The sequence below is a fragment of the Hylobates moloch genome, unplaced genomic scaffold (assembly GCF_009828535.3).
Source record: "Hylobates moloch isolate HMO894 unplaced genomic scaffold, HMol_V3 SCAFFOLD_3, whole genome shotgun sequence".
Taxonomy (NCBI): Eukaryota; Metazoa; Chordata; class Mammalia; order Primates; family Hylobatidae; genus Hylobates; species Hylobates moloch.
The window spans coordinates 39,144,796-39,157,240 of record NW_026652278.1 but is presented as its reverse complement, the minus strand read 5'-3'; the positions used below and the strand labels follow the sequence as shown (position 1 = coordinate 39,157,240).

The following is a 12,445-nucleotide window of genomic DNA, read 5'->3' as shown; positions in this document are numbered from 1 at the left end:
CATTTGTTTCAAAATATTTTTAAATTTCCTTCTTAATTCCTTCATTGACCCACTGGTCATTCAGGAGGATATTGTTTAATTTCCATGTGTTTGTATGGTTTACAAAATTCCTCTTGTTATTGATTTCTAGTTTTATTCCATTGTGATTGGAGAAGATGCTTGATATTATCTCATTTTTTTTTTAATGTTTTAAGACTTGCCTTGTCTTTAACTAAGGAAGCAACATATGGTCTATCCTTGAAAATGATGCATGTGCTGAGGAGAAGAATGCATATTCCGCCATTGGATGAAGTATTTTGTTAATATTCTGTTAGGTCTGTTTGTTCTATAGAGCAAATTAAGTCCAATGTTTCTTTGTTGATTTTCTATCTAGAAGATATGCCGAGTGCTGAGAGTGGTGTGTTGAAGTCTCTATTATCGTACTGAGGTGCATCTTTCTCTTTAGCTCTAATAATATTTGCTTTATGTACATGGGTGCTCCAGTGTTGGGTGCATATAGATTTACAATTGTTATATCCTCTTGCTGAATTGACCCCTTTATCATTATATAATGACCTCCTTTGTCTCTTTTTGTAGTTTTTGTCTTGAAGTCTATTATGTCTGATATAAGTATAGCCACTCTTTCTCCTTTTTGGTGTCCATTGGCATGGAATATCTTTTTCTCTACCTTTCTTTTCAGTCTACATATGTCTTTATAGGTGAAGTGTGTTTCTTGAAGGCATCATATCATTGGGTCTTTTTTTTTTTTAAATCTATTCAGTTACTCTATCTCTTTTGGTTGGAGAGTTTAGTCCATTTACATATTCAATGTTATTGGTAAGTAAGAACTTACTCTTGCCATTTTGTTATTTGTTTTCTGGTTGTTATGTGGTCTTCTCTTCTTTCCTTCCTTCCCGTCTTTCTTTTAGTAAAAGTGATTTTTTTTTCTGATGGTATGATTTAATTTCTTGCTTTTTATTTTGTGTTATTTGTCTTACTTCTTTTTATTTGAGGTTATCATGTGGCTTGCCAATAGTACCTTATAACCCATTATTTTAAACCGATGACAACATTGATTGCATAAGCAAACAAACTAGCAAAAAGAAAACTAATGAAAACTTTACACTTCAACCTCATCCTCCTGCTTTTTTTTTCACTTTTTGTTGTTTCTTTTTTTTAACTTCTGTTGTTTCTCCTTTTTTTTTTTTTTAATTTTTTTTTTTTATTTTGAGACAAGGTCTTGCTCTGTCGCCCCAGCTGGAGTGCAGTGCTGCAGTCATAGCTCACTGTGGCCTCTATCTCCTGGGATCAGTTGATCCACCCACTCAGACTCCCGAGTAGCTGGGACTACAGGTGCATGCCACCATACCCGGCTGTTTTTTTTGTTTGTTTGTTTGTTTGTTTGTTTTTTAGTAAAGATGAAGTCTTGCTATGTTGCCCAGGCTGATCTTGAACTCTTGGGCATGAGCAATTCTGCCATGGCCTCCCAAAGTGCTGGGATTATAGATGGGAGCCACCATAATGGCTGACTTGTTGTTAGTCTTTTTTTTTTTTTTTTTTTTTTTTTTTTTTTTTTTTTTTTTGTGGGGAGGTTTGCTTGCTCTGTCGCCCAGGCTGGAGTGCAGTGGCGCGATCTCGGCTCACTGCAAGCTCCGCCTCCTGGGTTCACGCCATTCTCCTGCCTCAGCCTCTCCGAGTAGCTGGGACTACAGGCGCCCGCCACCACGCCCGGCTAATTTTTTTGTATTTTTAGTAGAGACGGGGTTTCACCGTGGTCTCGATCTCCTGACCTCGTGATCCGCCTGCCTCGGCCTCCCAAAGTGCTGGGATTACAAGCGTGAGCCACCGCGCCCGGCCCTGTTGTTAGTCTTTATGTCTTATTTTACTGCCTATGTCTTGAAAAGCTGTTGTAGGTATTATTTTTTATTGGTTCATCATTTGATCTTTCTACTTAAGATAAGAGTAGGCTGGGCACAGTGGCTTACACCTGTAATCCCAGCACTTTGGAAGGCTGAAGCAGGTGAATCACTTGAGGTCAGGAGTTCCAGACTAGCCTGGCCAACATGGTGAAACCCTGTCCCTACTAAAAACAATACAAAAATTAACCAGGTATGGTGACACGTGCCTGTAATCTCAGCTACTCGGGAGACTGAGGCAGGAGAATCGCTTCAACATGGGAGGCGGAGGCTGCAGTGAGCTGAGATTGCACCACTGGGTATTGCTGTTTGTTATTCAGGGCCCAAGGGTTTTTTTTTTTTTTTTTTTTTTTTTTTTTGATGCAGTCTCGCACTAGCCCAGGCTGGAGTACAGTGGTGCGATCTCGGCTCACTGCAACTTCCGCCTCCTGGGTTCAAGCAATTCTCCTGCCTCAGCCTTCTAAGTAGCTGGGCTTACAGGCACATGCCACCCACCACACCTGGCCAATTTTTTGTATTTTTGGTAGAGATGGGGTTTTACCATTTTGGCCAGGCTGGTCTCGAACTCCTGACCTCAAGTGATTTGCCCGCTTCCACCTCCCAAAGTGCTGGGATTACAGGTGTGAGCTACCGGCCCAGCCTCCAAGGGGTCTTTAGTCAGCATGTGATGAATCCTGCCAGGACTGGATTCTTCCCTTCAAGGCAGCAGGTTCACTTCTATTCTAGGGTGTCTCTAGAAATGTCATCCAGGAGCTAGGACCTGAGATGGGGGCCTCACCACTGCCTGGTGCCTTATCCTACTGTGGCTGAGCTGGTATCTAAGATGCAAGACAAAGTCCTCTTTACCCTTCTTTCTCCTCTCCTCAAGCGGAAGAAGAAAGGAGTTACCTTTGGTGCTGCAAGCTTCACTGCCTGGGATTGAGAGGGGAGTGGTGTAAGCACTCCCCCAGCTGTCCTGTCTGGTGTCTCACTGTGTCATCTACTGCCCCAGTCCACCGGCTCTAAGCCCAGCATAGCATCAGGACTTGCCTAAGAATTGCAGTCCTTGTGTCCTAGACTATCTTTCAAGTTCACTTAGGATCCCAGAGCACTTTAACCTGCAATTGCGAGGCTTGCCGAAACTCAAGTTTCAGCTGCTGGGATGGGCGCTTCCCCTCTGGCTAGTGCTGTTCAAAATGCGCCCTCCATGGGCAGGTGCTGGCTGAGTTCAGCATGATTTTGCTTTCCATGTGATAGGGCAGCATTAAGTTCAATGCAAAGTTCCTCAGTCACTGTGTTGTTCCTCCCCCGAGTGCATGAGTTCTGTCTCCTAGCCAAGAAGCCACTGCCAGGGGTTGGGGGAGGGGTGGTGTTGGCAATTTAAGACTGTCTTTCCTACCCTCTGCAATGCCTCTTTCAGCGATATGAAGTTAAAACTAGGTACTGTGATTGCTCACCTGATTTTTGGTTCTCATGAAGGTGCTTATTTGTGTGCAGATAGTTAAAATTTGGTGTTCCTGCAGGATGGACAACTGGTGCAGGCTTCTATTCTGCCATCTTTCTTCACCCCCCTATCTTGGCTTTTGGCATGCCTTCCTCATTAAGCTTACTCATTTATTTCTGGCTTTGATTTTAAATTGAGAGATATGGGACTCTTCTTTTCACTTAGATGTCATTGTAGAGTTATTAATTGGCCTAATTTCAATGTTGTTGTATCCCAAGAAATAGGGATGCCTGAAGTGATGGAGAGAGATGGGAATGGTCAGTCTGTGGAGCAGTAAGACACACATGTTTGTCTTGGCACACAAATTTGCCATCTTATATTAGCACTGTGTGTGGTGTCCCAAAACAATTAGAATAGTAACAACAAAAATCACCTATCACAGATCACCATAACAGATACAATGATAATGAAATAGTTTGAAATATTGCAAGAATTGGCTAGGTGTGGTGGCTCACCCCTGTAATCCCAGAACTTTGGGAGGCTGAGGCAGGCAGATCACCTGAGGTCAGGAGTTTGAGACCAGCCTGACCAACATGGTGAAACTCCATCTCTACTAAAATTACCAAAAAATGTAGCCAGGCATGGTGGCAGGCACCTGTAACCCCAGTTACTTAAGAGGCTGAGGCAGGAGAATTGCTTGAAACCAACCGGGAGGGGGAGGTTACAGTGAGCCAAGATCGGGCCTTTGCACTCCAGCCTAGGTGACAAGAGTGAAACTCTGTTTCAAAAGAAAAACAAAAAAAGAAATATTGCAAGAATTACTATAATGTGATACAGAGACGCACAATGAGCACATTGTTAGAAAAATGGCACCCATAGACTTGCTTGACATTAGGGTTGCTACCAACCTTCAGTATGTAAAAAATGCAATATTTGCAAAATGTAATAAAGCAAGTCACAGTATAGTAAGGTATGCCTATAGTATATTTATAACAGCTATTTTATCATCCTTGTGTTATAATCCTATTATCTGTGACATTTTTATATTGTGACTGTTGATTAATTTTTCTTCTCATTATGCATTATATTTTTCTGCTTCACATCTCTGTTTTTATTGAATGTCAGACATTATGGTTTACATAGGTGGATGCTGGACTTTTTTATGTGTTATTTTAGATACTTTTTGGCTTTAGTCTGGTTTGCAGTTTTTTGGAAATGATTTGATCCTTTTGACCTAATCTTTGTTGGAGTGGTTCCAGAATAGCTTTTAGTTTAGGAGTAATTTGTCCTCACTACTGAGGCATTATTCTTCTAAGCACTCTACCTAGTACTCTTATCTATCAGGAGGTCTTTCCACTCTGGCTGATCTTGTGTGAACTTTAAGAATGTCCTGTTTTTTTTTTTTTTCTCTGGTGGTTCTTTCTCTGGCTGTAGTTAATCACACACATGCACAGGTCAGTACACAGCCAAAATCTTGAGAGGACTCTCTGCAGCTCCCTTCTTTTCTGGTTTTCTGGTTTATAACTTTTAGTTGTCTTGGACTCTCCAACTCTAAACTGTCTCCTCACCTTAGGAGGATTGATGGACCGCTGAGACCTGGAAATGTCAGGTACTTGTAGGGTTACCTTGCTTATTTCTTTTCTCCTAAAGATCACTGTCTTGTGCTGCCCAGTGTCTGTTGTCTGGAAACTATAGTTTAATATATTTTGTCAATTTTCTAATTATTTAAGGGGAAAGGGTAAACCTGGTTTCTTTTATTCCATTATGGCCTGAAGCAGAGGTCTTAACTTTTATTCCTTCCTCCTACAACCTACCAGATCAATTGACTAATTTGAGAAGTGGAGGTAGAATTTATAATTTGAAAATTTTTCACATACCTTTTTCCACACTAGCCTGTTGAAAAGAAAAAACTGACTCCTAAAACTGGACACTATTATGATTATATTTGGATAAGTGGTAATATACCAGTGTATTTCTTTTTGCATTTTTTATATCTACATCACTGACTCTGTGAAGCCATTGATTTAGTAAACCAAAATACGGTGTAGTAGTTACCCCTTATCGGTGGTTTTGCTTAAGGCAATTTCAGTTACCTGTACTCAGCTGTGGTTTGAAAACATTAAGTGGAAAATTCCAGAAATAACTTTTAATTTTTAAATTGCGTGCCATTCTGAGTAGCATGATGAAATCTCACACTGTCCTGCTCCATCCTGCCAGGGACATGAGTTCAGTTTATCTGCACTACATACACTACCCACCTGCTAGTTCACTTAGTAACCTTCTTGGTTGTCAGATCGACTGTTGGTGATACCACAGCGCTTGTGTTCAAAGAACCCTTATTTTATTAGTAATGCCCCCAAAGCTTAAGAGTAGTGGTGCTGACAATAAAGATATACCAAAGAGAAGCTGTAAAGTTCCTCATTTAAGCAAAAAGGTGAAAGTTCTCAAATTAATAAGAAAAAAATCATATGCTGAAGTTGCTTAGATCTGTGGTAAGAATCAGTTTTCTATCCACGAAATTGTGAAGAATGAAAAAGAAATTTATGCTACTGTTACTGTCGCACCTTAAATTGCAAAACTTACTGCCATAGTGCATGGTGTTTAGTTATGATTGAAAAGGCATTAAATTTATGGGTGGAAGATATGAACAAAAATGTGTTTCAATTGATGGCAACATATTGTGCTGGGTTAACTTAATTAAATTAAACTTTATCATAGTTATGTATGTATAGGAAAAAACCTGGTATATATAGGGTTTGTTACTGTCTGAGGTTTCAGGCATCCACTGGAGGTCTTGGAACATAACTCCTAAGGATAAGGGGGGACTACTATGTATGCAAATGATGGATGATCCAGTTTTTAGTTAAAATGTTGTCTTAAAACTCTAATTAGTGGAAAGCAGTTTGACAGTTTATTGTAAAGGTATATCCGCACTTACTATATAACCCAAGACTTTTGTTTAACTAAGGGAAATGAAAGCAAATGTCTACACAAAAACTTGATGTTAATTTTTGTAGTAGTTTTATTAATAATGGCCCCAATCTGGAAACAATCCAAGTGTCCACCCACACGGATAAATGGAATACTACTCAGCAATTAAAAGGAATACATTACTAATACAACAACATGAATGATTTTCAAAACTATGCTGAGCAAAAGAAGCCAGACATTAGTCCTTCAATGTAAACTAAAAACAAAAAAAGCCAGACACAAGAGTCTATAAAATTCTTGAAGAGAAAACAGATTAATCTATAGTGATAGAAATCAAAGAAGTAATTTTGTGAGGGGTACCACAAGGAAACTTAGTGGAATGATGGAAATGTTCTATATCTTGATTGGTTAGTTAGCTGCACAGGTATATACATTTGTCAAGACTCATCAAACTACTCTTAAAATATGTTTATTCATTTTATTATATAAAAATTGTATCTGAAAAAAGTTGACTAAAGAAAACTCTAGTAAGTGAGTTTAACAAATAACCTAAAAATATTGACCGAAATCTGAAATGGACTGGGCTCAGTGGCTCACACCTGTAATCCCAGCACTTTGGGAGGCTGAGTCAGGAGGATTGCTTCAATCCAGGAGTTTGAGACCAGCCTGAGCAACATAGTGAGACCCCCATCTCTATTTTTTTAATCTGAAATGTTTAAATATATACCAACTTATATACACATGACATAGAACTACACACACACACACACACACACACACACACACCCCACATATTAACAACCTGGATTCTGATTCTGTTCTAAAATGCACAGTTCTTTTCAGCCTTTCACTTCCTTAATGTATGAAATGAGGTTAGTTTAGAAATTCTTTGCATCTGGGTGTAAAAACAAGTAAGTTAGTAAGTTTAAAGTTAATCTTTTAAAAATTGTCTTGACTTAAGTAATTTTTTTTTCCAGAAATCTTCCTGCCAAATCTGTGGAAGAAGCTTTACGTCACCGACAAGAATACGATGAGATGGTGGCTGAGGCTAAAAAACGAGGTATAAAATTTAACTCCAAATGGTATAATTTTCTGGTTTTAATAAGATGGATGGTAAAATTCATCAAGTCTGTCTTCAAGATGATACTGAATTCTTTTTTTTTGTTGTTTGTTTTTTTTTTTTGAGACAGGGTCTTGCTCTGTTGCCCAGCCTGGTGTGCAGTGGTGCAATCACAGCTCACTGTAGCCTGACCTCCCAGGCTCAAGCAGTCCTTTTACCTCTCAGCCTCCCAAGTAGCTGGGACCACAGGCACGTGCCACCACGCCTGGCTAGTTTTTTGTATTGTTTGTAGAGATGAGGTTTTACCATGTTGCCCATGCTTTTATTCTCTACTATTTTTATAATTAAGTTTGTTCTAAAGGAGGAATAAAATGACATACCAAGATCATAGTTTTTCTGCATGTACTTTTACAGAATAGGAGGAATCTTGAAATTACAGTCATAAAACTTGGACTACTACTATCTTAGTTTATAAATAAAGATAATTCATGAATCTATTAATGAATTTCACTTTTTACCATTTTTATATTTTATAATTATTAATTTCTAATTATTTTATAATTTAATAATTTTAACTTTCTATATGGCTGTGAGAATATGATTTGAAACTCAAAATTTTTTTGTGATTTACAGAGTCTCTCTAGAGGCCCAATTGTGTCATTTGATTAGGCGCATAAAAGTATACTCTTGTGTGTATAAATTTACACATTCATTCATTCTCTTTTCCAACCAAAAAAATAATATCAGGATAATTTAACAGCGTTTATTTCCTGACAATTGTTATTTTGGGATAAACATACATTTTTAGAAGATATTACACAGCTGTATACATTTTTAGACTTAACATCTAACACCTTATTAACAACTGATATTTTTTCCTTTGACTTAAGTTAATGGAACATTATAATAGTATACAGTTCTGCTTTATGGTGCTATTTTGGAAATGAAGTTACTTCTTTAATGTTAAGTAAACATAGGATATATAAGGCTAGTTATATCGTTCTAGAAGGTATTTAAACATTAGTTGAGTGTATTTTACTATACAGAATTTGAAATATTTCTGACATATCCAATTAAGTATTTATTTATTTATTATTTTTATTTTTTTGAGACAGGGTCTTGCTCTGTCACCCAGGCTAGAGTGCAGTGATGCGAACTTGGCTCACTGCAGCCTCAATCTCCCAGGCTCAGGAGATCCTCTCACCTCAGCCTCCCAAGTAGCTGGGACCATAGGCATGCATCACCACGCCCAGTTAATTTTTGTATTTTTTGTGGAGACGGGTTTTGCCATGTTGGCCAGGCTGGTCTTAAACTCCTGACCTCAAGTGATCCGCCCACCTTGGCCTCCCAAAGTGCTGGGATTTTAGGTGTGAGCCACCACATCCAGCCTAAGTTTTTATTTTTTATTATGTATTTATTTATTTTAGAGACAGGGTCGCACTCATTGCCTAGGCCAGAGTGCAGTGGTACAATTATAGCTCACTGCAGCCTCGAATTCCTGGGCGCAAGCAATCCTCCTGCCTCAGCTTCCCTGGTAGCTGGGATTGCAGGTGCATGCCACCACGCCCAGCTCTTTTTTTTTTTTTTTTGAGACAAAATCTCACTCTGTCACCCAGGCTGGAGTGCAGTGGCGCAATCTTGGCTCACTGTGACCTCTGCCTCCTGGGTTCAAGTGATTCTCCTACCTCAGCCTCCAGAGTGGCAGGGATTATAGGTGCCTGCCACCACGCCCGGCTAATTTTTGTATTTTTAGTAGAGACAGGGTTTTGCCATGTTGGCCAGGCTGGTCTCAAACTCTTGACCTCAAGCGATCCACCTGCCTTGGCCACCCAAAGTGCCGGAATTACAGGCGTGAGCCACCATGCCCAGCCCCAGCTCAATTTTTAAAAGTTATTTTGTAGAGATGATGTATCTCTGTGTTGCCCAGGCTGGTCTCAAACTCCTGGCCTCAAGCAATTCTCCCACCTGGGCCTCCCCAGAGCATTGGGATTATAGGCGTGAACCATTGTGCCTGGCTCCAGTCAAGTTTTTATTAATTCTAAAATTTTTACTATATGATTACTATGTAAGATAGCTATTGGTACTGGATGATCTTAAAAGCATGGTATGATAGGAATAATATTGAACTGAGGAATCAGAAGGCCACAGCTTTAACCTTGTTTGATACTACCTTGGTGTGATACTCTGAACAGGCCTGATGTTAGTTTTCTCATGCGTAACGTTTGAGAGGCAGGTCAGCTTAATCAGGGCCTTGAAGCTTCTCTTTCATCATTTTTTTGTTGTTGTTGTTGTTGGTAAAGCAGTGGAACATTCTTCCAAGAAATCTTATATAGAATATAAATACATAAAACAAATAAAAGAAAGTAAAGATTGTCGGCCTGGTGCAGTAGCTCACACCTGTAACCCCAGCACCTTGGTAGGCCAAGGTGGGCGGATTGCGAGGTCAGGTGTTCGAGACCAGCCTGGCCAGCATGGTGAAACTCTGTCTCTACTAAAAATACAAAAAATTAGCTGGGCATGGTGGTGCGAGCCTGTAATCCCAGCTACTCGAGAGGCTGAGGCAGGAGAATTGCTTGATCCCGGGAGGTGGAGGTTGCAGTGAGCAGAGATCGTGCCACTGCACTGCAGCCTGGGCAACAGAGCAAGACTCCGTTTCAAAAAAAGAAGAAAGAAAGAAAGTAGAGATTGTTTACTTGGCCTTCTGCTTGCCCCCCAAGATGGTCTGAGGCATATCTGAAAAAACAATTTGAAAACAGTTTGGCTAGCTGGTCTCTGACATCCTCACTGGTTCTAAAATTACATGAAGTTTTGATTTATGACTCACTTTCCTCTGTATTTGAGACATCTCTTCTTCTGAAATTGTCACCTTTGATTTTCAGAGATATATTTTCTTCCTCTAACTTTTGCCTCAGAATCTAAGAGATGTACTGTTAATATATGTGTTTTGGGGGACATTTTAAAATTTCAAACCAGTAAAGTGAAACGCCATATTAGAAAACTTAATATACTAATAATGCTATTGACAAAATCATTTTGGAATGTCATGTGGGTTATGTCAGAAAATTTATAAACCCTTGTAGGAAAAATGGGTATTGGTTAGTTGCCCACAGTTGTTTGTTTTTTATATAGTTAATTCATAAGAAATTTGACTTCATAGATTTAGTGTAAATAGATATATGTGATAAAGTAATCTACTTAAATTATTTTTCTGACCTTTTATTCCACTTACTTTTATAGTAGAACAGGAGATGTTATTTTAAAATTATGTTAATAACTGGGCATGGTGGCACACATGTGTAGTCCAAGCTGTTCAGAAAGTTGAGATGTGAGGATTTATTTAAGTCCAGGAGTTCAAGGCCACCTGAGCAACGTGGTGAGACCTATCTCTAAAAAAAGAGAAAACAAAGAAAAGAAAATTATGTTGATCAAGTTCATTTACTTTCACCTTTTCCCTCCCTTTCTTTCCCCGTCCCTCCCTCCATTATTTCCTTCCTTCCTCTTATGATAATATTCTTTTTGAGAAAGTCTATTTTGTAGAGTTTAGGTAAATGGAGAAGAGGATTTTGATCTAGCTTGTTTGTATTGAAATAATTTTTACTTGTTTAAAACAGAAATTAAGGAAGCACATAAAAGAAAAAGAATAATGAAAGAACGATTTAAGCAGGAAGAAAATATTGCAAGTGCAATGGTAATTTGGATCAATGAAATACTGCCCAATTGGGAAGTAATGTAAGTAAGCAGACTTTTCCTAAATTCCCATTTGTCTCCGAAGATCTCATGTTTCTGATTCTGTATTTTTATTATTTCCAGCATATATTTTATGCTTTGGCTAAATTATACTATTAATTAATGCCTGAAAATTTCCATATTTGCGTCTGTGCCTTTGCTTTTATAAATCCCTCAGTGTCTACCACCTACTTCCCTTACTGAGCATCCTCTGCGTCTGCTAAATCTTTTTTTTTTTGAAACGGAGTCTCGCTCTGTCGCCCAGGCTGGAGTGCAGTGGTGTGGTCTCAGCTCACTGCAAGCTCCGCCTTCCGGGTTCAGGCCATTCTCCTGCCTCAGCCTCCCGAGTAGCTGGGACTACAGGTGCCCACCACCACGCCTGGCTAATTTTTTTTTTTTTGTAATTTTAGTAGAGGCAGGGTTTCACGATGGTGTCTGCTAAATCTTACCTATCCTTTGGGACCCAACTGAAATGCTAATTGATTTGTGAAACTTTTAATGTCTTTGGTTACTGTATTTTTTTTTTTCTTTCTGAGATGGAGTCTTCCTCTGTTGCCCAGGCTAGAGTGCAGTGGCACAATCTTGGCTCACTGCAAGCTCCGCCTCCCGGGTTCACGCCATTCTCCTGCCTCAGCCTCCCAAGTAGCTGGGACTACAGGCACTCGCCACCACACCCTGCTAATTTTTTATATTTTTAGTAGAGACGGGGTTTCACCATTCACAGGATGGTCTCGATCTCCTGACCTTGTGATCCTCCTGCCTCGGCCTCCCAAAGTGCTGAGATTACAGGCGTGATCCACCATGCCCGGCCTAATTACTGTATTTTCTTGATGCTAACATACCATCAATTGTAAGATGCACTATTGATGTAATAGCAGCTATTTGGAAAGAAAATATTAAATATATAAATGCATTAGAAGATGCATTTATTAATATTAAAATGATTTTTAAAGTGCTTATCTCATAATCAAGGAAATATGTATGATCTTTCCCTTATGTAAATGTCCCATCATCATTCTTTGAGACTAATATACTTATCTTGCCTTTGCATTTATTTATTTATTTATTCATTTTTAAATTTATTTTGCCAGCATCTTTTTTTTTTTTTTTTTTTTTTTTTTGAGACGGGGTCTTGCTCTGTCCCCCAGGCTGGAGTGCAGTGGCGCAATCTCGGCTCACTGCAAGCTCTGCCTCCCGGATTCACGCCATTCTCCTGCCTCAGCCTCCTGAGTAGCTGGGACTACAGGCGCCCGCCAACACGCCCGGCTAATTTTTTTTGTATTTTTAGTAGAGACGGGGTTTCACCGTGTTAGCCAGGATGGTCTCGATCTCCTGACCTCGTGATCCGCCCGCCTCGGCCTCCCAAAGTGCTGGGATTACAGGCTTGAGCCACCGCGCCCGGCCTGCCAG

At 39.6% G+C, this 12,445-nt stretch overlaps 1 protein-coding gene across 2 annotated transcripts in view; it reads left to right on the top strand.

Annotated features, from left to right (window-relative positions):
* The window catches only part of TBC1D12 (TBC1 domain family member 12), a 66,516-nt gene that overhangs the window by 17,856 nt on the left and 36,215 nt on the right, over positions 1 to 12,445 (top strand). For both annotated transcript variants that reach the window (XM_058436199.1, XM_032136409.2), the window contains exons 3-4: positions 7,227 to 7,309; positions 10,921 to 11,038. In XM_058436199.1, coding sequence (XP_058292182.1) covers positions 7,285 to 7,309; positions 10,921 to 11,038 — 143 coding nt within the window. In that variant the 5' untranslated portion in view covers positions 7,227 to 7,284. The remainder of the gene's footprint in view (positions 1 to 7,226; positions 7,310 to 10,920; positions 11,039 to 12,445) is intronic.